Genomic DNA, 26,478 nt, shown 5'->3' on the forward strand with positions numbered 1-26,478 from the left:
TAACTGTGGACGCGCTCCGCCCGCCCATCTCGCTTCCTGCTGACGTCGCCCACAGCCACGCTCCAGCCAGGCCTGGTGCAAGGCTGGAGGGGACACCCGCTGACCCTCTGGCTCCCCGACTCCTTCCTGCACTGGCCAAGGGTGACACGTCTTCCTGAGTTCCAGACTGGGCCTGGCCAGCAGCCGGGTGGCTGCCACTGCTGCAGGCGTCCCACGGACCTGTCTTCCTCCCGGGGACGGGAGGGTGGGGGAGGGGCGGGGGCACAGGTCACGGAGTTCAGTGGCATCTTGTGAGGCCGCCCGCATACTCCAGTGACAGGGAACTCACCCCCGCGCCACGGGTGGCTGCTGTCAGGATGGACGGACCCGGGCTGAACCCGACCTCCTGCAACGGGTCCCCGCCTCTGCTCCCCGCCACCCTCAACATAAGCCCGCTTCTTCGCGGTGGGTGGGGACGAGAGCTGACCCCGACCCCCACATCACCCTTTCTCAGGAAGCGATCGGCGCCATCTGCTGGCCTCAGAACGCGCTGCCGGCCCCCAATCTCTGGTCCCCGCTTGCCCAGCAGGACCACCCTCTGCTGCGTGCTGTGTGAGCCACGTCTAGTCACACAGGGATGGTCGATGAACGGAAGCTGGGGCGCCTATGGACCCGGGCCCAAACCCCTCTGTGGTCTCAGCAGGCACCTGCTCCCCTCAGCCTCAGCATCCTCACCTGCGGGATGGGGGCCCAAGCAGGGCTGCGGGGTCCCCCCCATCCACACCTCCTCCACAGGCTGCCAGCAAGGCTGCCTCCTGCCAGAGCGCTCTGGGCCGGGGGACCTGCCCCATCAGCTCAGGGGCATTTCTCCCAGCCCTGCACCACCCGCCCCAAGCCCAGCCCCGGCTGCACTGCCCTCAGCTCGTGCACCTTCAGTGGCTCCCACTATCCACTCAAGAAGTGCCCAGCTCCTCAGCCCAGCAGGAAGGCCCGTCCCCGTGTGTCCCCTGCGGCACTTGCCGCTGCTTCCCTGGCACATGGTCGGCACTCAGCACAGGCTGGCTGAGCACACGAGGATAGCGCCTGGCGCCTCCCGAGCGTGGAGCAGGACTGGGCACTGTCCCTCCAGCGGGAACGCACCTGCTCCCACGACAGGCCGCCAGTGGTCCCGGTCTGACCTCCCGTTTTACAGAGGAGGAAACCGAGGCACAGAGCAGAGAGGCCACACACCCGCGGGCACCAGTCAGGACAGCAGGGCTGGGCTGTGAGCCCCCGAGCCCAGAGCCACCTGCACCGCTCTGCTTGGCTGCCGCTTACAAGGAATGAGTGAATGAAGGAATGAATGAATCAACCAGTCAGCCACTAGGCCAATTCAGGAGCAGACGTACTCCACACCCAACTGACCGCCAGGGAGACGCGACACCGCAGCCACCGGGCATCTGGCGGCATGAGCACGCCAGCACCACCACCATTGAGGCTCTCCCTCACGGGGTGCTTGTGACGTGCCAGGCCTCGTTCTCCGCACTTGACACCCGTCCACTCACGTCATCCCTCCAACAGCCCTTTGAGGTGGGCACTATTATCATTGTCATCTCATAGGTGGGGAAACTGAGGCACAGAGAGGACAAGCCACTTGCCCAGGGCCACACAGCTAGTAAGTGGCAGAGTCTGGATTTGAACCTAGGTCTCTTGCATCCAGAGTCCCTGCTATGGCTGTTCCACACACACCATGCAAGAGAGCACCTCAAAACCCCCGAGGAGAAAAGGGGCCAGTGGCTTTGGAACAAAATGATGATGATCTTCCTACGAGTGGGGGCAGTGGACCCTCACGAAGCGTGCACTCAGCTCCCTGAAGGTGGTGACTCACTCCATCCTCTCCAGCGCTCGGGGTAGGGCCACTATTCCCCCACTTTACAGATGAGGAAACTGACGCTCAGCAGGGTGAAGCTGCTGCCCAAGGTCACACAGCTGCCAGGTCATCAAGCCAGAACTTGACCCCACATTCGTCCCTGAGCCCGGGCTGCACCATCCACCTTGTTGGGGTCTCTGGTTTTCCAACCCATGCTGTCAAGTTTCGGGGTCCCCGGGGAAGCACAGGATGGTGCCCCGAGGAAACCTGGAAGTGAGGCCGTGGGGCCAGCAGGCTGGGAGAGGAGCTGCCCGTCACCCAATAGCCCGGAGCAACACGGGCTGCAGCCAGGGCTGGGAGGGGCGGGACGGGGGGAGAAGAGGTGAGAGGGAGGAGGGGAGGAGAAGGAAGATGATATTTCGTGCCTGGGCGATGCTTCCCCCCTGCCCCAGTTAACCCTGAGCTGGTGCCCAGAGACACTGCCAACATCCGGGCCCCTCCAGCCCTCGGCCCCCACGGGGCTGCATCCCCTCTGCTCTAAGGGATTTCGGCAGGAGTTAAACACAGGTGCTCTGCGTCCTCAGCCCCTCTGAGCCTTCCTCCCTGCGGAAACCAGAGTCCTGGAAACTCTAGAAAAAAGCAGAGCTCCCGGAGTACACGGAGCCTGACGCTTGAGGAACACCAGCTTCAGTTCCATCTGACAGCGATGGGGGAGGCGAAGGAGGCGTGGTCTAACCCACGTGACGGGGAATGGGGGCAGGGAACAGCGACCCCTCCAGCCTGGAGCACTCAGAGGGGCTGGGAATGGAGGCCCTTAAATTCTGCACAGCACTCGAGGAGAGTTCCAACAGGATAACTGTGTCCCTGGCCTGCCCATGCTGTGTGACCTCAGCAGCCTGCTCACCCTCTCTGGACCTTGGTGAGCATTCAGCATGGCCTCCCAAGACAGGCCACACACACTTTAAACCCAGCAACAGGCGCCTTGTCCAGGGGGCTGCGGAACAAGGAGATCCTGTGGGGAGGAGAGCCTTGTCTCCCTTTTGCCCCCTCCTATCTACAAGGAAATGCACAGCCTCTGACTATGAGCACGGGTCCTCAGCTCACATATTATGGGTCCAAACCCCAACTCAGCTGTTTCTGAGCTCGGCTGAGCCTTAGTTTCCCCAGATCTGAAATGGTGACAATGCCTAGTGTGTCAAAAGTGAGCCCAAAGGGAGAGAGAAAGAAAGATGGAAAGACAGACAGACAAAAGCGGCCGCCCCCAGTCACAGCTGCAGGAAGCGGCTATCTCCGTGGAGACCATCTACATGCTCCGAGAGGCGGCCAGCCCCTTCTGTGCTCCTGGGGGACAGAAAGGTCTTGCCCTCCCCTGAGCCCCTGGGAGGCCAGTGCTGGCTGCTTCTCTGCGACCTGTCCTTCCGTTCCCCGGGCAGCTAAGACTATGAGGCCAAACGGGGTGGGGGGATGCTCCCACAGGGTCCCTCTGCCTCTAGGTTTTTGTCCCAAGGCGCCAACAGCCACAAATCCCTGTGAGTCAGTGCCCGACCCGCCACCTCCTTCCTCCACAGCCTGAGCTGGCACTGCCGGGCAGCTAAGACTATGAGGCCAAACGGGGTGGGGGGATGCTCCCACAGGGTCCCTCTGCCTCTAGGTTTTTGTCCCAAGGCGCCAACAGCCACAAATCCCTGTGAGTCAGTGCCCGACCCGCCACCTCCTTCCTCCACAGCCTGAGCTGGCACTGCAGGCCCCCAGGGGCGTCGGCCCGAGGGCTGCTGGGGGCGGAGGTGGGAGGGTGGGCCTGGCGCACGGCAGGCACGCGCCTGTCCGAGTACCCAGGAGGGATGTTTACGGCACAGATCCACCTGGGGGCCACCCGTGGGCACCGCGGAGCAGAAGCCAAGGGGCCGAGTCCCAGGGGAGACAGCTGGCCTAACACCCTGCGCAGGGCTCCAGGGGCAGCCCCACGTGGGGCACACAGGCCGCGTGTGGGTGGGGCTCACCATCTTCAGCTTGTGCTGCTGCAGGATCTCATCGAGGTTCTGCCTCTTCTTGTAGTTAAAGTAGAAGTTCTTACACTGCGACACGGTCTTGGAGCCCACCATCCGGGCGATGGCCGACCAGTTCCGGCCGTGCTCCAGGAGACCTGCGGGGGGAGGATGGCGGGTGAGGGCGGCAGAGGCCCGGACAGGCAGGGGGCTGCACCCACGGCCTACAAGACACACGGAGCCTGGCACAGAAAGCAGCCCCAATGCCAAACCGGGGGCTCCCTGCTCGGGTCCAAGGTCTCCAGAAGGAGACGCAGTAGGGGGTGCACTGGAGAGGGTGGGGGTCTTCCCCAGCTTTAGGGAAAGGCCTGGGCTCCAGGAGCCGGGAGGGGCCGGGACTCGCCCCGGGTGCACCCCCGCCGAGGACCGAGGCCCCCGTCAGGGTCCTGGGGCTGAGGGCTGAGGTCCGGGGCACAGACCCGCCTGGGCCCACCTCTCTGCCTCCCCGGGCTGCCGTGACCCAGCACTGACACTCGCTCACAGCTGCAGACGAGGCCTCGGGAGACAGGGCTGTTTTCCGGCCGCACCAGGCCGGGAAGGGAAGGAACGTGTGCGCAGGGGCGGAGGGTGGAGTCCGGCGGGTGAGCTGGGGCCAGGAGCCTCCGCGCCCAGGTCAACTGGGGCACCTCCAGGGCCCAAGGCGCCCCCGTGCACACCGACAGGCCCACCCTGGACTTGGGGCCCACCGGGCTAATTGAGGGGCTGGGAGAGGACTTGCCCCCCAAACCACAACCCCCCGTATCTCCCTGAGCTTCATATAGCCTCGCAGACCCCTGATGCGGGGAGAAAGCACCAGGAATTGGCAGCACCCACCGCAAACCCACCCAGGCCAGAGAAAGTTCCCTCCACACCCGCAGACTCAGGCCAGAGCCGTGCCCCCCCACACCCAACGCCGTAAACACCAGGTCAGCAGAAACGCGGCCTGCAGCTTGAGGCCGCGCCCGGGAGCTCCCAGGGCACACAGGCGCACACAGTCACACACAGGCACACACGCACTGGCCAGCATCTCCCGGCAGCCGGCTGCCCACGCAGGTGGGGCTGCAGGGGAGGTGGGGGGGAGGGCTGCACCTCCAGGGGCCGCAGGGCAGGACTGGCCCCGAGGATGGCAGGCACGAGGCCCGAGCCTCGCTGCCGGGCACACGGTGGCCCCCGAGCCCCAGCCCCAGACCTGTGAGGATGGACGGAAGGTTCCCCAGAAGGAAGTTTGAGGCCGTTTCCTTGAATCCAGTCAAGCTAGAAGCAGGACTGCGGTGGCAGTGCTGTGGGGGTGCGGGGGGCCGACGGCCTGCGCGCTCGTGTCCCTGTCTCTCATTCATTTGCTCGTCCGTCCACTCGTTCGTTCGTGTGCCAGCACCTGGCTACGTACACGGCTCCAACAAAGGCAGCATCACAGCCCAACGCCAACACACCAGCACGTCGCACGCCAGGCGATTCGGAGCTCACAAAGCGCCGCAGAGCCTCGGTCCCACCTCATCCTGCTGTCCCGGACGCTGAGCACTTCCCCACCCCCAAGAAGGGGGAAACTGAGGCTCAAGGGGTCCCAGCAACTCACAAGCTGCCGGGCTGGGCCGAGGGGCCCAAGGGGCGTGGGGACCTGGGTTTCTGCTCTCCCGCCTCTGGACCCCGCGGGCGGGGGTGGTGCTGGACCTTGGGCCACCTGCTCCCCTGGAGGCCACGGGGCCACGTGGCTCCCCGGCAGCTCCTCAGGGTTCCTCAAGGACAGGCACGGAGGGGAGGGCCAGGGCATGGGATCAAGTGTAACCCAGCCCCCTGACCTTTCCCTCCGCCTGCGCCAGCAGCAGCTGCCACTTCCACAGAACCTGGCGGAGGACGGAGGACGACGGGGACGCGCGTTTATTTATATTTCCCCAGCTGGGGCCAAGAGAGCCCAGGCAGACACGTCGAGCCGGAACCCCGGGAGGGGAGGGCGGGTCTCCCATCTGGGCCTGCTGGGGGGGCGGGGGGCAGCAAGGGCCTGGGGGGGCGGCCAGACCCCGGGGAGGCTGACACTTCCAAGCTCAACACACAAATGAGGTGGAGGCTCAGAGTCCGGCTGGGGGCTTGGGGTCTTAATGAGCTCCCCTCGTGGCAGCAGCTGAAGCTGATGGGGAGTCGGGGCGGGGGGGGCGGTCAGCCAGCCCTTCCAGAAAGTGAGCGAGCGGCTCCTGAAGGAGCACGGGACAGGGCGTGCTGTGTGCTGCCAGCCGACCCCTCTGCTCTCTGGGCCTCAGTTTCCCTAACTGCCAAGTGAAGGGCTGGGGTGTTCTACTACTGCTGGCCAGGGCCCCTGGGGTGGGGGCGGGCTGGCATAGGCTTCCTTCTGGTTCCTGTTCTGGAACCCCCAGACTTCCGGTACAGGGCACAGGGAGAAGCACGGAGACCCCTCCGTGCCTCAGCGACCACTGAATCAGACCCCGCCGAGGCCCCCGACGCACGTCCACCCAGAGAGAGCACCTCTGGGCACTCGCCAGCGGTGACTGCCCTCCTGCCCAGAGCCCCAGCCTGACAGCCAGGAAGGCCGGAGGAGGGGGCGCCAAGGAAAAGGGGGGGAATCCCACAGGGGCAGAACTCCGCATCCCCCCCCACCCCGGCTGCCTGACAGCCGCGACCAGTCCCTGCCACCAGCTCCCAAAGCCCCCGCAGTCCCCTCTCGGGGCCACTCACTCACATCCTCTCATCTGCGTCTCCCCCTCGGCCAAGTTTTCCGGAAACATACGGCTTGGAGGATGCTCCGGGGAGCGGAGCTGGGAGCAGCGGGCTGGGAGGCGGGAGGCTGGCCGGTGTCGGGCTGCGAGGCTTCTGGCTGGCGTCTGCTCGCAGCTCAGCTCTGCCTCACATCCTTCTCGTCCAACGGCGGTGAGGGAGGGGGAAGGGAGGAGGAAGGGAGGGAGGAGGAGGAGGAGGAGGAGGGAGGGAGGGACCGCGGGCGGCCGGTGGAGGCTGGCTCCAAGAAGGGCGGGGAAGCAGCTCCCCGCCGCCCGTGGTGGCCCAGGGCTCCTACGGCGCTGCCACCCCTGACGCCGTCCCGTCCCCCTGCAGCTGCGAGCGTGCGAGGTGCCCTTCGCCGATGGGGGCGGGCAGCGGGAACTTGTCAGTTGTGTGCTCGGTGCCCCGTGCCAGGCGTCACCAGGGTGCACAGCGTCCGTGGCTCCTCCGGGCACTGAGGCGCCCAGCACAGACGCTCAGCAAGGGGCCGCGGCCGGGAGCCCCCGGACCCCCAACGCCCCCGCTAGGCGAAATGCAAAGACTCCAGCGCCGGAGCAGAGTGCGCAGCCTCCGCGCTGGTCACTGGCTCTGCGGGATCTTCCTGCCGCCTGACCCAGCGAGACGCGTCAGGCTGAATGTGACCTCCAGACGGAGGCTCGGGAGCGGACGGGCGGGGGAGCGTGGCAGAAGCCCAGGTCCAGAAGGGGCGGGCCAACTTGGCACTGGCTTCCCCCTCCCTCTCTCCCCATCCGTGGCGGTGGTGGCGTCAGCAGCGGTAAGAACAGACAAGGGTTCAGAAAAGCAGAGCCCCCCCACCTGGCGGCCGGAGCCAACAGCTCCCTCCGCTGTCATCCCCTGCGCCAGTTCCACCTGCGGCCTGCCCCCCGCCCCCGCCCGGGCCCGGGGCCGGCCCTCCCAGGGGCCCTGGAGGTCGGGGTCGGGGTCGGCGCCCTCGTGCCCTCCCTCCAGCCCCAGTGGGGCACTCTGGAGGACGCCCAGGATCTGAGGAGCCTCTTCTAGTGCAAACGAGACCCCCGCCCACTTCGGGGGGTGAGGGCCTGGAGGCCCCAGAGGGCACTCTGCTGCCCGAGGGTCTCGGGACCGCGCCCGCTCCTTCCTCGGCTCTGAGGCAGCCCCGGCGGCCAGGTCGGCCTGGCCCCACAGGAACACCTGCCACTGCCGTCCAGGCAGCTCCAGAGGTTGAAAGTTAACCGAGCTGAACTTTGGAGCGGCATCCAGGTCACGACCGATTTCTCCAGCTCCAGGGTCACTGACCTGCTTGTCCCTCCAGCCACAGCTTTCCATCCCGACCACAGAAAGCCACACGACAGGTGGCCCTGGGTCTCCAGTAGGCCCCTGCACCCAGCCTGGGCCCCCAGCCTCGGCCTGGGGCGCAATGACAGGGGAGGGTAACAGATCCCAACCGCGCACGGGCTCCAGCACTTTCCACCTGAGGCCCACAGTCCGTCCTCTGCAGGGGAGGTCCCAGGCAGCTTTGGAGGATGCCAATCCCATGGTGTCACTCCTCTGGTTCACATCTTCCGATGACCCAAAGCTCTTGGGATACACTCCAGAGGCCCCGCCTGCCTGTCCAGCCTGCTTCCTCCCTCCCTCCTCGCTCACCCGCTCCAGCCCCTGGGACCTTCTCTGTCCAGCCCTCGGATGTGCCCCAGGACATTTGCACTAGCTGTTCCTTCTGGCCTTATGGCTTTTTCCCAGACCTGCCTCTGTCCTCCTCCTCCTGCTCTCCTGCCTCCTCGGAGAAGGCTTCCCTGACCCCCTCTAAAGCTGTCCTCCAGCCACCCTGCCACCCTGGGGTCCTTATCTCGGGAGCACTTATTGCTCCCTGAAATTAGCTCCCTGGCTCTACTGCTCACTGACCGCCATGCCTCTGCACCCACGACCCTAGGTGAGCAGGAGGCACTTGGCAAAGGAACAAGGCTCCCAGTGCCCCGAAGGCGTCCCACAGGCATCTCCGCCACCCTTGGGCCCGGGGAGTAGCTGCCAGGAGAGGCAGGGATGGGGTCTACCCCGTGGCCCGTGGACCCTCCCCTCCCCCTCGGCCAGTGCTCTGCGCGGCGCCCAGACGGCAATTCTGCCACCATCCCCTGCGGTCTGGATTCCCCGACCCCACTTCTGATTTCTAAGGAAAGAGTTTCGTTCTGAAGAGTCAGGAGGCAGGAACCAGGAAGTGAAATTGACCAAGACAGGAAGTGGAGCCGGGAGGTCTGAGTCACAGATGCGGAGCACCAAGACAAGGCTGCGGGGACGGTGGCCAGAGGAGTGGCTCTCGGTGTGGTGGCCTGGGGGCTTGGCCTGGTAGCTGGCCGTCTGGCCACTTGTGGGGGGAGCTTCCCAGGCACCAAACGTTCTCCTGGGAGTGGTGATCAGCCCAGGGAGGCCTCTGTCCCTGTCACGTCCCTGCCCGGGACACCTCCCTAAGCTGCCACCCTCCAGGGCCCCACAGAGGGGCAGCCCTCCCCACGCCTGTGGGTCTGAGCTGGGATAAGGCGGGGGAGGGGCGGCCCTCCAGCAGCGTGGGCACCACCTGGCCATCCACCCGCGTCCCGGCACGTCACAGGTGCTCTCTCCGCAGACCAGCCCCTCCTTCCAGGAGACGCGCTGCCCCCACCCAGCCAGCCCCACACAACCCTGAAGCTTTCTGTTCCCTCCACCAGGGGCGCACCCACCTCCTCCCGCCAACCACCACCTTCCAAGAGAAACTCGTTTGCGAAACCAAATTTTCTGCCCAAAACTATCAAAGGAGAGGAAAAAAATCCAGCAGACTTAGTCCTGAGTCATGCCACTTCCTTATTTTGGAAACCCCAAGCCCTGGGTGGGTTTGACGCGGACTCAGCCGCTGGGCTGGCCACCGTGCCGGGTGCCTACTGTGTGTCAGAGCTTCCAAACCCCGCCAGTCCTGAAACTCCATAGGGATGCTGGCGAGACGACCTCGTGCTGAATCCGACGGACCCACCTCGTTCTCCGTGTCCGCCCTTTGCAACATGAGCCTGGGCACCTGGAGGCGCACCTGCAGACCACAGACGGCGGGAGCAGCTGCCTCTGCTCTCGACACACGATAAAACGTGCCGGCCAAGAATGGCCCAACGTCGCCTGGCCTTCCACTGAGGGAAACACCGCGGACACATCCAACACCAGTTTCTCTCGAGGGCAGAGCCCAGCGGACGCTCTGGGGCTGAGCGGCTCCATATGATTCGCTGTGCAAACCCCAGCTCATTCCTCAGTCCTCAGGCTCAGTCTTCTCATCTGCAAAGCAGGATCTGTGCGCACGTGTGTGCACGCACGTGTGTTTACGAATGTGGAGAATTCACCTCGAGGGTCCCTTGGGAGGGTTAAGTAAGATAACTCATGCAAAATCCTCGAGCCACCGAGCACTGCCACACGAGAACAGGCTCCGTCACGTGTCTCCCGCCCTGGGGAAGACCCGACCGGAATGCCAATGTGTGGATTTTCCTCCGGGGAGCAAGGTGGGCTGGGAGAGGCCTGACTTGATCTTCCAGAGAGCTAGAAGGAACAGGACAGGCGTCTGGAGCCTGCCCGTGTCCGGCTGTCCCCCGACCTCACGCAGAAACCCTGACTCTGCTCCTCCTGACCCACGGCAGCAGCCTGCTCCCCACACGCCAGGAGCATCCAGGTCCACGGGTGACGTCGTGGCTCCTCCGTAGCCGTCCCTCTCAGCCCGAGGAGCAACGGCTCCCACTGACGGGCACCGCTTGTCCCTTCTAAGGACCTTTAATGCCACCCACCCCTATTCATCAACCTTTCTCAGTGACCTGCTCTGAGTGCTGGGCCTGTGTCCTGCTGGGCCCTCACTGTCGCCAGCACCATAAGTGGCCAGCACTTGGTCAGCGCCTCAGCCACCAACCCTGGGCACTAACCACTGGACAACACTGCCTGTGAGCCTCAGTGAGCGTGTGCACAACTGTCCAGAACGAGCACACAGGCCGTTCCTCTTCTGTGGTCCCTGCTTTGAGGGCAGCACGAGGCCGAGATGATGGACACATGGATGGGGAGGTCCCGCCTCTCCAAGCTTCTCGGCTGGAGCTCACACCTCCCCTCCCGGGGCCTTCGACTCTTCATCCATAAAAACTAATTAACCCAGCCCGTGTGCACACTGAGCGCTCCGGAGGTGCAAAGCAATTAGTGGTTTCTCCTTCACTCTCCGTGAAAGGGGCGAGACCTGCAGGCAGAGCCGGGGGAGTGGTGGGGGAGAGGGCTGGGGTCCGCCCAGGCTCCATCCAGCCTGGAGGGGCTTGCTCGGGGACCCCCGGGCCTGGCCCTGCAGCAGCCTCCCCCAGGCCACGCACCTTGCCCCCGCTCTCCTTGCCAGGCAGGCCACTCTAGGCCAGGGAGGGGCTGGCAGCACGGAGCTGGGCCAGTGCCTATTCCTGGTCTGGAATGGTGTGACCGGGGGCTCCCCCGCCCTCTGCAGCTGGAGCCCTGCCCACGGGGGAGGCGGGCAGGGAGGAGCCGCCAGCAGAGCCCTGGGCCTCCCGCACAGCTGGGTCAAGACTCCGCGCCAGGCCAGGCTGACCTTTCCCAGGGGAACCAGAGCCTCACAGCCCAGCCCAGCGCCTGGACTGGCCCTCCTGCCAGCATGGCGCCGGGCCCTAGGGCCAGCTGCCAGCTCCCTGGGGAGGCCTCAGTCCTGGGGAGGCTGCTTCCCGCTCATGCTCAGTCCCCAGTCAGCATGAGCCCCGGGCAGGCAGCCCCGACTCCATGCACACAAGAAGGGGAGGCACCCACTTGTCCACCTGGAACCCTGCAGCTATCATGTATCCTGTCCCACGCCCTCCCCACGCAACATCCCTCTCACTGCTCTGAGAAGGAGAGCCAAACTCCAGCCCACAGCTGTTAAGGCCACGGTCCCACGGGCTTCTCCATCCCGTGCCTCTCTTCCCGTCACTCTCCAGGTTTCAACAGCTCCTACTCGACCCAGTGACCCTGCCACAGGGACTTTGCACCTGCTGTTTTCTCTGCTGGGATGCTCTTCCCTCCAGCATGCTCTGACTAATAGCAGCCAGGCCTGTGGTCTGACACATTCAAACTTCACACAAGCCGCATTCCCACTCTGTAACTTGAGGGCCTGGGTTCAAATCCCAGTTCCATCAATTAACAGCTATGTGACCTTGGGCAGCTCACTTAACCTCTCTGGGCCTCGGTGTCCTCATCAGGATAAAGAAACTAACAACAGCAGCTGCCTCCTAAGGTTGGTGGGGATGAAGTTACACACACGGAGCCCTAGCGGTTTCAGCACCCAGGAGCACTGAGAGGACTAGACTGTCGCTCAGCATGCCTTGTTGTGATGTCGTGCTCTGGGGGTCAGCCCAAGGGCCCTTCCTCGGGGTGCCCTCTGGCCGTGGAGCCCCAGCGCCACGGAGCCTCCCCAGGGGTCATCTGACCTCTGCTTAGCGGGTTGCTCGCCTCCAGCTCCTTCTGAGAGGTGTGGCCACTGCCTCCAGGGTCGCCCGCAGGGGCAGAGGCAGGACCCACACAGGGAGACTGAGGAACCGCGGGCCTGCCACTTCTAGGCGCCTACTGTATACGAACGACTGTCACACGTGGCTCACGCCACCTCACCAGGCCCCTGCCCGGGGGACGGCATCCCAGCTGCATTTTAGGGAAAAGGAGGCTGAGACGGGGACGGGCCCGGGCCCCCAGCCAAGGAGTGAGCTGCAGTTACGGACGGTGACGGGGCTGCAGAGGCCAGGCCATCGGCGCCTTCAGCTCTTCTGTTCTCTTTCTCCAGAAACTCACAAAGGGGGCTGCGCTGGGGTGAGGAGGGTCCCCCCAAATTTCCTGTCCACCTGCAACCAGTGAAGGTGACCTTGCTGGGAAACAGTCTTCACAGATGTGATCCAGTCAGGATGAGGTCACACTGGATCAGGGCGGATCCTTCTAGAAGAGGGGAATCTGGATGGAGAGGCGCAGAGGGAAGAAGGCCACGTGGAGACGGAGGCAGAGATGGAGACATGTCTACGAGCCAAGGACGGCTGGCCACCCCAGAGGCGGAGGAGGCCGGGCAGGACCCGCCCCAGGGCTTATGGTGGAGCGCGGCCCTGCCGACTCCTTGATTTTGGACTTGCAGCCTCCAGAGCAGAGAGAGAAGACGTCCTGTTGTTCTTCAGGTGCCTAAGTCTGTACTCCATTACCGTGGCCCCAGGAACCCACAGTGGGTGATATCTCGTTCCCACTGTACAGATGAGGAAACTGAGGCACAGAGAGGTTGACTGACTTTCCTGAGGTCACAGAGCTGACAGGTCCAGAGGCTGAGGTCTGGCTTCTCTCTGGGGATGGGGGACCCTCTGCAGCTCATCCTCCAAGGCCAGGCTGCTGGAAGTCTTCCAGGATGTTCCGGGACGCCCAGTACCCCAGGGTCCCAGGGACACCTGGCCGCTCACCTCCCCGGGCTCCGTGAGAGCTGGCTCCTCTCCGAGTCCCCCTGCTCTGCACGGGGTGAGGCACTGAGTCAATTTAAGTGACAGGCAGAAGGATGGCGAATGCCACCTGTCTCGGGCACAGCTGGTCCCTGGGTCCCTTCCTGGGTTTCTGAGAGCTGCGCAGAGGGCACCACACCAGCCCTAGGCCCCCGCCCCTGGCCCGCTGGGGCTGACAGCACCTGCCTGCCCGCCCCCCGCACCCCCCACCACCACCTGGAACACACAGCCGTCAGCAACCACCCTGAGTGGTAATTGTCCAGATTGCTGTAATTCACGACGGGCGAGTGCGCGGGCGCTCATCCCATTATCACAAATGTCACTGAGCAGGACCTCGGCGTGCTCGTCCCCAGGGGACTCTCGTGCTGCCGTCCCCATGGGCAGGACCCAGGATGAGCTCACTGGTGCTGCCGAGGACCTAACCTTGAGATGGCGGGCACACTCCCGTCTCGGGGATGAGTCAGCCCAGGCCGACCTTCCCAGACGGAGAGGGCAGCCGCCAACTCCGCCAACAACCTGTTCCCAGGGAGGGGGCTCCACACGAGAAGACACATCCGGGGGAGCGAGAGGCCATGGAGCACAGCCCGGCCGTCCCGGGGCGTGCGCGTGGACCCCCTCGCTCTCCCGTGGGTGGGTGCCCGTGCAGCAGCGCTGCCGAAGGCCGAGGCCCCGGGCCTCATGTGCGGTCACAACACCCGTGCAATTTACACAAGCGTTCACGGCGGCTCTACTCACAACAGCCAGAAGGTGAAAACCAGCCCCCGTCCACCAAGCCACAGACGACGCAGAAGCAGATTGTGGCACGTCCACACTGGGGAACACGACTCGCCACAAATGGGAACGAGGCGCTGACCCCTGCTGCGGCGCGGACACCCCCGAAAACACAATGCCAAGCGAGAGAAGCCAGACACAAACGGGTACATCCTTGTGACTCCACTCGTGGAGAACTCTAGAACAGGCAAGACGCACGGAGACACAACGCAGATCGGGGCGCTAGAGGCTGGCGGGCTTGGGGGTGGGGAGTGACTGCTGACGGGTACACGGGTTCCGTGTGAGGCAATGAGAATGTTCTGGAACTAGATAGTGGGGGTGGTTGCACAACACTGTGAACGTACTAAATGCCACAGAATTATTCACTTTTAAATGGTCAAAATGATAAGTTTTATGTTATGTGGATTTTACCAAAATTAAACAAAAGAGGGGAAATACCACACAATTCCCATAAGGCCTCTTTTGCACCCCACAGCAAAACGCAATCTAGAAACCACGAAAGCAGATGTGGAAGACAGAGAAAATCAGCCATGTGGCCCCTCATGACAGCACCCCCAGAGCCCTGCCAGCCAGAGCCGATGCCCACAGGCCCCCATCGGCTCTGCTTTATCAGCTGACACAGGACCCAGGCCCGTGGGACAAGGTGGGCGGCTCCTCGCCTTCCCAACCATGCTGAGGGTCCCACCAGCACCTCCTCCAGCCCCACCTCACCTGAGGGCCGGCAGCTCAGAGGGAGGTCCGAGCCTCGGGGGTGGGCCGGGGTCCCGGGTGGGGGCCTGCTCAGGTCTGGGATGGCTCCTGGTCGGTTTCCAAAACCCAGGGCCAGAAGCTGAGGCCCCCCGGCATCCCCTCCCCAGGGGAAGGGTGGGGCGGGCAGACGGCCCTCGGCCGGGGTCCAGCCTCCGGCCGGACTGTCCTCACACAGCCTGCCCCCGAGGGCCCGAGCCCTCGCTACAAAGGCTGTTGTTCCCTCTCGAGTCATGACCTGGAGCTCCGGGCACAAAGAGGCTGCACATCAGCGGCGGGGCCACGGGGACAAGCGCTGGGAGGCCGGGGCTCGCTCCCAGGCCCCATGCGGCAGCTCCCAGGCCTCGGGAAGCCCTCGGCCCCTGCTGCCCCCTCCACGTTGGTAAATCAGGGACAGAAACAAGACCCAGCTCTCAGGGCTGCGGCCAAGATAAACGAGAGTGGGCAGGTCAATGGGGGTCGGGTGCCACCCCAGACTCAGCCTCCCTGTCCGTGCTGTGCTGGTCGACGGCCCCTCGGGGGCTCAGGTGCTGGAGGGGCGGGTGGAGGGGCTCCCAGAGCCAGGGGTCAGGGGGATCCACACTGATGCTGACCGTGCCAGGTCCACAGCACAGATGGGGAAACTGAGGCACAGAAACAGGCCACAGAGCCTGGAAGTGAGAGACTCAGCTATTCTGGCTGCAGTGAACACACTGGTGGCTTCTGAGGAAGGACGTGGGGTCAACACCACAGCACATGGCCACCAGCCACACCAGCCCTGCCTCCCGGGAGACGGCGCAGCAGAGGGGGCACAGCTTGACCCCGTGACCCCACCGCAGTGGCCACAGCAGGCTCTGCACCTCTGCCAGGCACCCAGGGGCGCTGCTGCTGCTCTGTCTACAAGGCCGGGGGTCACGAAGCCATCCACTGGCCGACCAAGGGTGCAGCATGAGCTGAGAGAGTCTGAGCCGAGCCCGGACATCACCCTGGGGACACTGGAGCCTGAAGACATGCCACACAGACCCATTTTCCGGAGGGCAAAATGGAGGCTCCGAGGAGAAGACCAACCCGAGAACAGCCCAGGAGCAGAGCCCCCCCAGACCGCACCAGGACCCGTGTAGCAGCTCCCACCGCGCTCTGGGGCCCAATGCACACCGAGGGCGGCCGGGGCCACCAGGAGCCCTCACCTTTCTTGGCTGTTTCCATCTCTTCTTCAGTCCAGCGAGAGCTCTCGTTCATCTCCATTGAGGCTGCGAAGGAAGATGCAGAGCGTTGGTGACAGCTGGAAACGGGCGTCTGCGGGGTCTCTGGCCGCACGGGCACCACAGTGAGCTGGTCTCACACCAGGTCCAGCTCCACATGGCCCACGGGGGTGGGGGACGTGCAGTCACCCCAATTTCCAGGCGGGGAAACTGAGGCGGTCCGGGGCCCAGACTGTCGGAGCTGCCTCTGTGTGCACTCGGCTGGGAAGGGGGAGCCACCTGGAGTGCAGTGACCATGCGGTGGGGGGACAGGGGCATGAGCTCAGACGGGCAGGGACCTCGAGTAAGCGTGGACACGGGGGCAGGACGACCCCGCTGCAGGGGACGCAGTGCGTTCAGCAGCATCTCTGGTTTCTACCCACAAATGCCAGCAGCCCCCATCCAGCTGTGACAAGTAAACGTGTTTCCAGACACGGCCACTGTCCCCTGGGGGTTACAATGCCCCGACTGAGACCCTGCCATACAAGTGACTATTAGACCCTCCCCAGCTCCACTGGCACGGGAGACATGAGGGACATGGCCGGCCTGCGCTGGGCAGGACTGGCTATCTCTGCTGCGGCCCAGTTCCTGAGTTTCTCCCGAGTCCCCCTGGACGTGAGCCTTGGTCTTTCCTGCAAATTGCTTAAGACCTCGTGACGGGGCAGACAGGAGGGACCAGCTTCACAGACTCAGAGGCTGGAACAGCGCTGAGCACAGAGTATGCACTCGACAAAGGCTGGCTGACCAGTGGAGGAAGGGTCTGGCAGGAAAATATGAGGGAGTAGCTCAGGAGAGGGAAGAAGCCCCATCCCCAGGGGGGCCTCCCCCTCCCTCTGCCACAGCCCGCCCGTCTGTGGGATCTCACCAGCTTTCCCCTTCCTACCCATGGGACCCCCAGGGGCGCTGTGGAAGTCTGAGCGTGGGGTAGCGGGGCTGAAATAGCCCGTTGGGGGCCCAGGGTTGTGTTTTCCACCCCACAGTCCAGCCCCAACATCGACCTGGGGTCCAGAGGAACTCCCAGAGTTGGCACCAGAGTACTTCCGAGGGGAGCCCCGTTGCCTGGGCCTCCGGGCATACCGGCACCAAGGGGCGGCCAACAAAAGCCCATGGGAGCCACACAGGGTGTGCGGCCGACGGGTCTGGGCTTGCATCCCCACTAACTCACGACTTTCCGGGGGCAACGCCCCTTCTCTAAGCCTCACACGACTCATCTACGAAATGGGTACAAATTCCTGGGAGAAGGGACGGCTGCCTGGGTGCGGGGGAGGGATGTGGGTGGGGAATGGAACATCGCCTCATCAGCTCGCGCCCTGGGATGGTGTCCTGGCCGGGGACCTGGGTGTGGGGCCCCCCAGAGGGGCAGGCCGGGCCCCAAGCAGCCAAAACAGCACAACAAGGGGCACACATCGCTGCCCCGCCGTGGCTGAACTCGGGAACTGCAACTCAGTTCTTCTCTTTTTCCCCTTTGGGTAGGAGGGGGGCTCAGAGCTGCTGGGATGGATGCCTGCAGAGCAGAAGGAGAAACTGAGGCCCATGGAAGTGAAGGCACGAACCAGGCGCCTCTCAGGGCTGGGGGCGGGCAGGGTGGGGACAGGTCCTTCTGAAGGGGGAGGCGGCTATCAGCTCCAACAAATGCGGTGCAAATGCGGGCCAAGGGCAACCAGCTCTGATTTAAAAACAAAACCAAAACTGGCAACCTGGATTTTCGCATGGAATAATGCTGACAGCACCCACCTGTCCCACGTCCCAGGCACGGTTCTAGGTCCTCCCACACAAAACCAGTAAAACGCCCACCCAGTGGTTATGAGCAACCACCGTGCCAATGAGGACACTGAGGCACAGAGAGGTTAAGGAACTCGCCCCAGGTCACGCAGCAAGCTCACAGGCAGAACCCTGGCGCCCTTCCCTGGCCCCGCTCACCCAGCTCAGCACTCTGCTGCGGGGGCACGGCCTCCTCGCTGCTGGCCTCGTTAGCCATGGAGCGGGTGATGCGGCCTTTGCGTCGCCCCTGGCTGTTGGCAGTTTTGCGGCCTTTGGCGGCCACTGCCTCCTTCTCATCGTTGTCCTCCCCAGAGGTGTCATCTGTCTTCTCCCTAAAGGCCAGAGAGGGGCGACAGGGATGGTTTGCCCGGAGCCAGGAACCCAGGCGGCAGTCGCGAGGGACCCACTTTTCCTTAGTAAGATGAGCGCTGGCTGCCAGCACTCCTGTGCTGCCCGGATGCTGGGGGAGCTTGGGGTCAGGCTGGCAGCCCGCGATCTGCAAGGCCACTTTATGCACCGGCTGTGGGGCGTGGCTGGAACTATCTGCAACGCCATTTTACTATCAAAAGGAGCGGTGAGCTGGCACCGTCCGCTGCTGCTCTCCACTTGAGGGGATGCGGGCTGGGAGGTCACTGGACAGCGACCCGTCCACTCAGTGGGGCGTGGGCACGTGGCCGTCTGCAAGACCATCTTATACACGGACTAGAGACGCTCTCTGCATGAGCGCCCGATTGCTGGCACAGGTGCCAGCCGGCACGGTCTATCAGGCCACTTGACTCCCCAGAGACAGGCCGCTGGGCTCGATGGACGGCACCTCTTCTGCTTGTGGCATCGTCGTGGCCACCATGCCCCACGGCACACGCGGAGGAAAGCTCCTGCTGGCACGCAGGCCGAGCCAGGCGTGTGGGGCGCACGTGACCTCCACCCCCGGCCGGGGCTTGCTCAGAAGCCGTTTGGGAGAGTTACTGCGGGCCGCTCCGACTCAGCACCTCCGCCTTCCATCCACCATCCCGAAGGCCCTCGCCAGGACCTCTGGGAGACGGGGGGACGCAGCCAGATGTTCTCGGAGTCACATTCCTGAGCCCGTTCCAGGGGGCTGCGCTGGCCGTGCCAGCCCCTGCTCTGAGCGCCCGGCAGGCGCGGGAGGCTGAGGCCCGAGGCGAGGCCGTGCCTCCGTCTGCAAGAACTCACGCTGACAGCGACCATTCTAGCAGCGAGCGAGGGAGGCGGCGGGCTCCCTAGTCCTGCCGCGGGCTCTCTGCGTCTGCGGGGCCTGGCCAGGAGGGGAGGAGACGGGGCGGCAGAGTTCCAAAGCCGCTGCCTGGATTTACGAGCTCTCCGAGCTCTCCGTCTCAAGGCCTCTGAGGGTTTGAGAAAGCAGGGCGGGCGGGAGGAAGGAGGGGCAGGAGGGAGGGAGCCGGCTGCCGGAAGGGGGGCCGTGGGGACAGCAGAGCGGACAAGGGAGAACTCTCCCTTCCCGGCAGGTGGCTCACAGGCGCCACAGCGCCACGTCCTCGCGCACCGCCCTTGGGGGTCGCCGTGCGCTGAGAACAGAGCAGCAGCCCGTCCCCTGGGGTGGCGGCCGGGGCCTCACCTGGTCAGCTCCTCCCTGTCATTCTCCACGTCCGGCTTCTCCTCCTCCTTCTCTTCCTTCTCCTTCTCCTCCTTCTCCTCCTGGCTGCTCCGGGGCATCTGCTGCTGCTGCTGCTGCTGCTGCTGCTGCTGCTGCTGCTGCCGGCCCCCCGGGGAGGGCAGGGGGAGAGGAAAACAGTGAGCCAGGTGGGTCGCCGCCCCTGGGCTGGGCGAGCGAGGAGGAGGGCAGGCAGCATAGCGGAGGCAGCCAGGAGAGCCGCGGGGAGCGAGGGCTCGGACCCTAGGCCCCCTGGGCTGCTGCGAGCTGGGAGAGGAGGCACATGGGGTCCGGCAGCCCACAGGCCTGGGGAGGTGGGAGGTGAGGGATGGGGTGCAGAGAGCACCAGTATGAGATGCCTGGGTTTGACTCCTGCCTCCTCCACTTGGTGGCTGTGTGACCCCAGACGAGGGGCTTAACCTCTCTGTGCTCTGATTCTTCCCCTTGAAAGCAGGGGTATTCAGCACACCTACACCTCAGCCAGGGCCCAGGAGGCTGAAGTAAGGAAACTCATAAAGAGCTCTTAGAACAGCATCTGGCATGGGCATGTAAGTGCAGCAGAAGCCACCAACACCTCGGGAGGGGCCTGGGGAGCCTGGGGCGCACCCCCGATGCCCCAGCCCCGCCCGCCCCCCACACAGCCCAGGCCGCCTCTCCAGGCCTGTCTCCACGTCTGCACCATGGGCAGGAGCGGGGGTGTCCGGCTCACCGGGCCCGTCCAAGGTGCTGCAGCGGTGATGCGGGCCCCTCCTGCTGCTGCTGGCCTGGCCCCTTTCTCACCTCGTCCCCGAGGGGAGGAGCAGCCCAGGGGCATCGAAGGGGCTCGAGGCCTCTCTTTCATCACCTCCAAGCGGGGGGGGGGGGGGGGGGGGGGGGGGTCAGGGAGGCGGGCACTGGCCAGCCTGGCCCAACCACACCGGCCACTGACCCTGCCCTCACCAGGGCATGGGAGGAAGCTGGGGCAGCCGGCTCCTTCCCGCACCGCCGCCCGACTTCCTTTCTGTCCCGACTGATTTCTTTCCGAGCGCACACCGATTCTCTTGGCCACCCCCAATTTCCCTCATCGGGCCGCTACCAGACTAGACCATCCTTCCGTCCCGCTGAGCCAAGTAAAATGAAACCCAACCCGCTGGAAAGGCTTTCAGTGTGTCCCGGGGCCCAGTCACACCGTTCTCAAACCAAGGAAAGAGACCCAGCAGAGGAGAAGGGGATCCGTTTCCCTGCATCCTCTCTCCGCACCAGAGACACGTACCCACCCAGCGCACAAGGCCCCACCTTGCGCCCGCCCAGCGCACAAGGCCCCCGGCCTGCACCCCGCCAGGACCCGCTGCTGCCGGGACTGATGGTTCCGGATGCGAGGGCCCAGGGGCAGGCACATGCACCCTGGGGATGCTGGGTGCAGAGAAAGGGTCTGCTCGTCCGCGGGGACCCCAGGCTCTCTGATGCCACAGCAGCGTCCACCCTGGAACCTCTGGCTCGGGTCGGCCCCACCCCCCAGGAAACCCCTCAATTCCACAAGAGGAGAGGCAGCCGGCAAAACAGCCTCTCCCCCCACCGTGTCACTGCCGATTCTGACAGGTGGCCTGGTGGCCCTGAACTGGCCTGTCCACCACCACCAAAACCCTCAAACACTGGGGCACAACCTGCCCATGGCCAGGGCCGTGGCCTCTCGCCCGACGGGAAGCAGGTCTGGGAGCTGGCCTGGAAGGTGGGAGCCGGTCAGACAGGTTTTCCGGTTTGTTCCAACATGGTGTGCCTGCTCGGCTTGATGGGAGCTCAAGGACCAGGACCCAGGGTGGCGGAGGGAGATGGCGTGGCCGGGTGGGAAGCATGCCTGCCCCATGAGCCACCTGGCGTGGCTGCCATGGGCACCTGTCAAGATAGGCCCAGCCTCCACACACTCGGGACCCACCACCTGGGGCCTGGGCTTTCCAATGCAGGGAGCTGGGCACCCCCTGGGACCCCCCCACCTCGGCCACAGCTTCACTCGAAGCTCCTCTTGCTGTCCCCCCCGACCAGTGGCCACATGGCCCGACTCCCGGCCACCCTCCTGGAGTACCTGCCCTCATCCCGGGGGTCCAAGTGGGTGGGTCTCCCTGCCCCTTGGGAGCTCATCCTTGGGCCGCAGGCAGGCCATTGTCTGCCCCAGCGTGGCCAGCAGACGCGGCTCACCACTCAACAGGGCCCAAGCAGCACTGCCCCGCCCCCAGCCCCCACCAGCGCCCCCAGCTCCCAAGGGCTGTGCGCCCGCCCGGCTCCAAGCCGCCGCTCTCCTCCTGACCCTCGGAGCCCGAGTCCCCAGCGACCCCCCGGGAAGAGGCCGGCGCTGCCCTATGCCGCCGGGGCTTCTGTCCCCAGCTCCGCCCGCTGAGGAGGAGAGTGAGGAGGAAAACAGCCACGTTCACAGCAACTGGGGGGCTCATCACGGGGCCGGCCTCCCCGGCGCCACACCAAGCTCCTTGCAAACACACCCCACTAACGTTCTCAGCCAACTGCAGGCGGCAAAGGGCAGCGATCACGGCTCCACCCCGCAGAGGGAAACCGAGGCTGAGAGAGCCCCACGGGCTCTGAGGGAGGAAGCTGACGGCCCAGGGGCAGCAGGGTGACCCGTGTCCCCAAACCCCCACAGAGACTCACCCGACACCACCAGGCCACCGTCGGGGGCCTCGGGCGGGGCTCTGCGGTCATCCCTGCCCGCCCCTTCTGCCGAGCCGGCCCTGAACCCCACTCAAGGCTCTCTGAGCCCCAACCGGCCTGGACGGCCCGTCACCCCCTCCCTGACTCAGGGCCCACGTCATAGCACTAAACACAAACGGCCACATGTGGGCCCTGTCTCCACACTGCAGTCGTCTCCTTTACCGACCCCCGTAAAACTCCCCCGTACCAGAAGTGGAAACTGAGGCAGAGAGCAGGTGAGTGACAGCAGTGCCAGGATTCAACACTGGAGCTGGAGTTCACCTTGACTGACCCTGGCTGGCCTGGCCCTGCTCCCGCCATCCCCACCACCCTTGCCTGCCCCCTCCCCCTCTCCCAGCCCCCGGCCAGTGCCCTGGGTCACACTCCCGCCCCCGTGCCCGCCGTGTGCGAAGGCTCACGAGCAGCGGTCCCCAGGCCATTCCTGCAGCGGCCCAGTCTGAGAACCGGCGCTTCAGACCAGGAGCCGGCGAACTTCCCTGCGAGGGCCACTGGTCCACCGTCTCTGTCACAACGACCCAGCCCTGCCCTTTGTAGTGTGGAAGCAGCCAAGACGCAAACAAATGGGTGTGGCTGTCTTATTTACAAAAACAGGTGGCGGTGGAGCTGGCCCTCGCCCTCGAGCCGTCTGCCCACCCCTGCCCCAGACCAGCGCTGTTCCAGCCGGGTCATGCGCACGCATCACCTGGGGACACTGGGAAATGCAGATTCCCAGTCGGGGGGCCCAGGGCGGGCCCGAGACTGCATTTCCACAGAGCACGCCCAGGACCCCGCTTCGGCAGCGGTGCCACCTGCGGACCCGGCAGAAGAACCAGAAGCCAAACCCACAGTCTCAGATGGCCCCGGGGCTCACAGGGGTCTCCCTCTGCCTCTCACACACACCACGGGCAGGCCGGCCACGGGCTCCATGCCCAGCGCTCGGTTGGGAACGTCCCTCCAAACCACAGCACGGGCTCTGCGAAACCCTGACCGCGTCTCTGGTTAGCCAGAGCCATCAGGCCAAGTCCCTGAGGGACCCTGCTTCCCGAGCGCCGAGCGCTGGACAAGCAGCCTGTGACAGCCTGTGCGGTGCCCAAGGCCCAGAGCGGGGGCGGCATGGAAAACAACACGAGTAACAACAACAAATGCCTGCTGGGCATGACAGACACTTGCTGAGGCCGTCCTCTCATTTCATACCTGTCAACTGAGTCCACCCAACAACCTGAGTATCACCTCTGCTTTATAGATGAGACTACAGAGACACAGAGAGGTTAATTAACTCACCCAAGGTCACAGAGCATTTTCTAAGCAAGATCCTACAGCCAGGTACTCTGCCTCCCACCCTGGGCTAGGGGATCACAGGCTCCACCTCATCCCCATTTAAGCCGAACTACACCACCCACGTGTCCGTGGGTCGTGTTCTTGAGGACACCAAGCCACACAGGGAGCTGGCAGTTCAGTGGACGAAGAGAAGGAACTCGAACAGGGCAGTGAGGCTGAGTGGTGAGGGCACTTAAGAAGGCGCGGCACGCCACACACGGGGCGGCGAGTCACCCTGCACCTTGGGGACCAGGGAGGACCCCTCGGCAGCACAGGAGCCCCCGAGCCAAGTCCCTACAGGCTTTGGGCAGAGGGACGAGAGAGTACGTTTCAGGGAGGGGACCGGCACGAGCAGAGCACACCGACTTGGAGGCGCCCGCTGCGCTCGCCGGACGACCCGGGACAGGGCGGCTTCATGCCTGTGCTCAGGAACACGAGTGGTGTCCCGCTGGCTCTTCCAGAAGGTGGGGGTGGGGTGGGGGGCACGTGTCCCGCCCTGTTTCCGGGCAGTGGGGTAGCTGCGGGGGAGGCGGCGCCAGCCACATGGGTGGGAGCTGCTGAGCTCAGTGCTCACACGGTCGGTCCTCACATGTCTGGAGATCTCCCTGAGACCCAGCCACACCCCCCACAGCACGGTCTCGTTCATTCACTCAACAAACACTTTACTGAGCATGTACTACGAGCAAGGGGCTGCAGGGAGCAACTCTCAAGCGGGGCCTGCCCTCCTGGCACCCTCCATCTCCTGGCTGTGGCGGCAGGGGGTCCAGGAGCCCAGGGCTGGGAAAAGTGGGGTCAGAGGTCAGAGCCAAGACACAGGGTGCTGTGGGTCACCCCTCCCTACACTGGGCCCTCCCCTTCCATCCAGTCCGTCCGTGCCTCCTGGGGAAGCGCAGGCGGGGTCCTGCCCTCTCCGCCATCTTTTACAGACATGCAGGCAGGGGTGTGCTGGAGCCGCCACACCGGCCATGAGGGCAGACTCCACCTCCGTCCTTAGTCAGCCCGTCACTACCAGCTCCACCCACGCCTACGGTTCAAGGACGACAGTAAAAACGGAGCTGCTGAGCACTCAGAATGCCTCCCTCCCCAATTATCTGACTACGTTCGGCTGTGATCTGCACCCCCGGCTCAGAAATAGGATGTAACATGCTACACGCGTCCCTTCCCAGTTCCGCGGTGGCCTGGAATGGGGCGTGGCGGGAGCCTTAGGAATCGGGCCCTTGCTCCCGGGGAGCTGCCTGTAAACACTTCCCAGGGCTCCACTGCAAATAGACGTGTCAACAGGACCTGAGTGACATGGAACACGTACCATGACGCCCCTTCTGCCTCCACAGCAGACGGGTGGCTACGGCAGCCAAGCCTCTGTTTGAAGCATCTGTCTGATCCTGTCCTGCCACCTGGGGTAAAATCAGTGGGCCACACCACGAAGTCCAGTCCCCGCCTACCTTGCTCCTGGAAGATGCCACCTGTGCTCCCACCTCAGGGCCTTTGCACCTGATGTGTCCTCTGCCTGGCCAGGTCCTTCTTATCGCTCAGCTCTGGGCCCAAATCATACCTCCCCAGAGAAGCCTCGGGGTCAGCTCCCTGACCCACTGCCATCAGCTGCCTCCCACTCCAGCTTCCCACCCCGACAGGTCATCACGCTAATTTCCTCGTGTGCTGTCCTCTCCCACGTGGGCGTGTCAGCTCTGGGGACCTCATTTGTTTGGTTCACTGTGGAAAAACCTAGAATGTTGGTACTGTGCAGGTACACCAAGACTGACTCAAACATGGCCCCCACCAGCCAGGGCGCTCAGCTGGCTGTCAGCCTGCCGGAGCCGCTCCTATGGCGGCTCACGCTGGCGCAGGCCCCTGCGGCTGCTGCTCTTCTGGTAGCTGTCCCCGACTCCCGGCCCAGCTCAGGGGGTCGGGATAGAGGTCTGTCAGTACCCACAGCCCTCACCTGGGGCCCGACAGACGCACGTGCACCCTCCGGGTGGAGCTCACATCTTTCTGCCCTGCCACCTGCTCCACGGGGCTGCTCAGGTGGGCTGGCGGGAGCCGCAGGTTCCCTGCCACCACATCCCCAACTGCGACAAGGCCATGTGCATCTTCCCCCGAAACATGCAGGTCCTGGAGCCTGGCCTCCCCACCTCCGGGAGCTGCCCGCTCACCGCCCTCTGGAGAACAGCGTCCTAGGACCTGTCTGGGGGTCTGAGGAGCTTCCCACGGATCCCCCACTGAGCACGAAGCTGGGCAGGGACCAGGGCCATCTGCTGGATGGGGCCCTGCCTCTGGACACAGCCCGCCCCGCCCACCGGGCCCCCAGCAGAGCGGAAACAGCCGCCTCCTGCAGGCCTGGCCGCCCAGGAAAGCCAGACTGACCCCCAGGCGGGAGCCCCCCTCCCCCACCCCAGCCTGGACAGCGGTTTGGGACAGGATGCAAGTGCTCACGTCCCCCACTCGGCCAGGAAAGCACAGCCCAACCTGGAGGCAATGTGGCCTGTGTCTGGCCTGCCACACGTCCCTGCCAGACTTCACCATGGAGAGGGGGCAAGTGATTTCATCGGCCCAGGGGGCGGCCAGGCCCTGGGAACCAGCACCAACCGCAGAGCGGCTGCCCTCCCCCGTGGATGGCGCTCGGCTGGTCCTGCCCTGGAATGCCTTCGCGGTCACACTGTCCCCCACGAGAGCTGCCCGGGGCGCAGAGGCCTCTGGAGCGCACAGCAACCGGAACAAGGCCACCTGTCCCTGGCAAGGAGCTGGGAGAGGAGGCTGGGGGGGGGCGTTGGGAAGAGGATCAGAGAGAGGAGGAAGACGAAGGAACATGAGAGACAAGACTTATGCACGGGAGAAGGGGTGTGGGTGGAGGGGGGAGACAGAGTCAGAGACTGAGACAGAGGAGAAATCCAAAGAGAGCTGAGGGAGAGAGAGGAAGACAGAGAAAGAAACTCGGACACAGCCGTGTGCTGGGATAAAGAGAGACACAGGGAAACAGAGGGCGACGAACCCGGGAACGTGCAGGAGACGCGGGGGCTGCGGCCTGGCCCGAGGTGGGGAAGTGGACGCAGCGACAGGACACAGAGACCAGAGAGCACGAGGGAGGAAGTGGCCCCGCCCTGGACGTCGCCCCTCAGGCCGGGAGGCTGGACTGCACAGACTTTTCCCGTCCCCGCGCCCGGCTCTGTGGGAAGAGACCACAGATCACGCGGCTGCAAGGAGACCCACCCCACCAGCTCCCCAGCTGCCCCCTCCCCTACGCGGCCACCACCCTGGGGCCGGACGAGCCCAGCGGGAGCGCTCACCCTGGGGTACACGCCCCCTCCGCAGCGCGGCCCCCCGA

The 26,478-nt window shown here is 64.7% G+C and overlaps 1 protein-coding gene and 1 non-coding gene across 42 annotated transcripts in view; both read right to left on the bottom strand.

The window, feature by feature from the left end:
* Positions 1 to 26,478, bottom strand: part of NCOR2 (nuclear receptor corepressor 2) — a 205,793-nt gene that overhangs the window by 48,900 nt on the left and 130,415 nt on the right. For 37 of the 41 annotated variants that reach the window (XM_070275478.1, XM_070275482.1, XM_070275488.1 and 34 more), the window contains 4 exons: positions 19,131 to 19,270; positions 17,696 to 17,868; positions 15,722 to 15,784; positions 3,829 to 3,971 (listed from right to left, as the gene is read on the bottom strand). In XM_070275478.1, coding sequence (XP_070131579.1) covers positions 3,829 to 3,971; positions 15,722 to 15,784; positions 17,696 to 17,868; positions 19,131 to 19,270 — 519 coding nt within the window. The remainder of the gene's footprint in view (positions 1 to 3,828; positions 3,972 to 15,721; positions 15,785 to 17,695; positions 17,869 to 19,130; positions 19,271 to 26,478) is intronic. The other 4 variants (XM_070275480.1, XM_070275485.1, XM_070275487.1 and 1 more) reach the window with 2 other exon arrangements.
* On the bottom strand, positions 23,002 to 23,138 carry MIR9006 (microRNA mir-9006). The gene has a single exon (NR_128016.1). It is a non-coding gene; the product is annotated as a microRNA mir-9006 (primary transcript).

The sequence above is a fragment of the Equus caballus genome, chromosome 8, assembly GCF_041296265.1.
Source record: "Equus caballus isolate H_3958 breed thoroughbred chromosome 8, TB-T2T, whole genome shotgun sequence".
Classification (NCBI taxonomy): domain Eukaryota; kingdom Metazoa; phylum Chordata; class Mammalia; order Perissodactyla; family Equidae; genus Equus; species Equus caballus.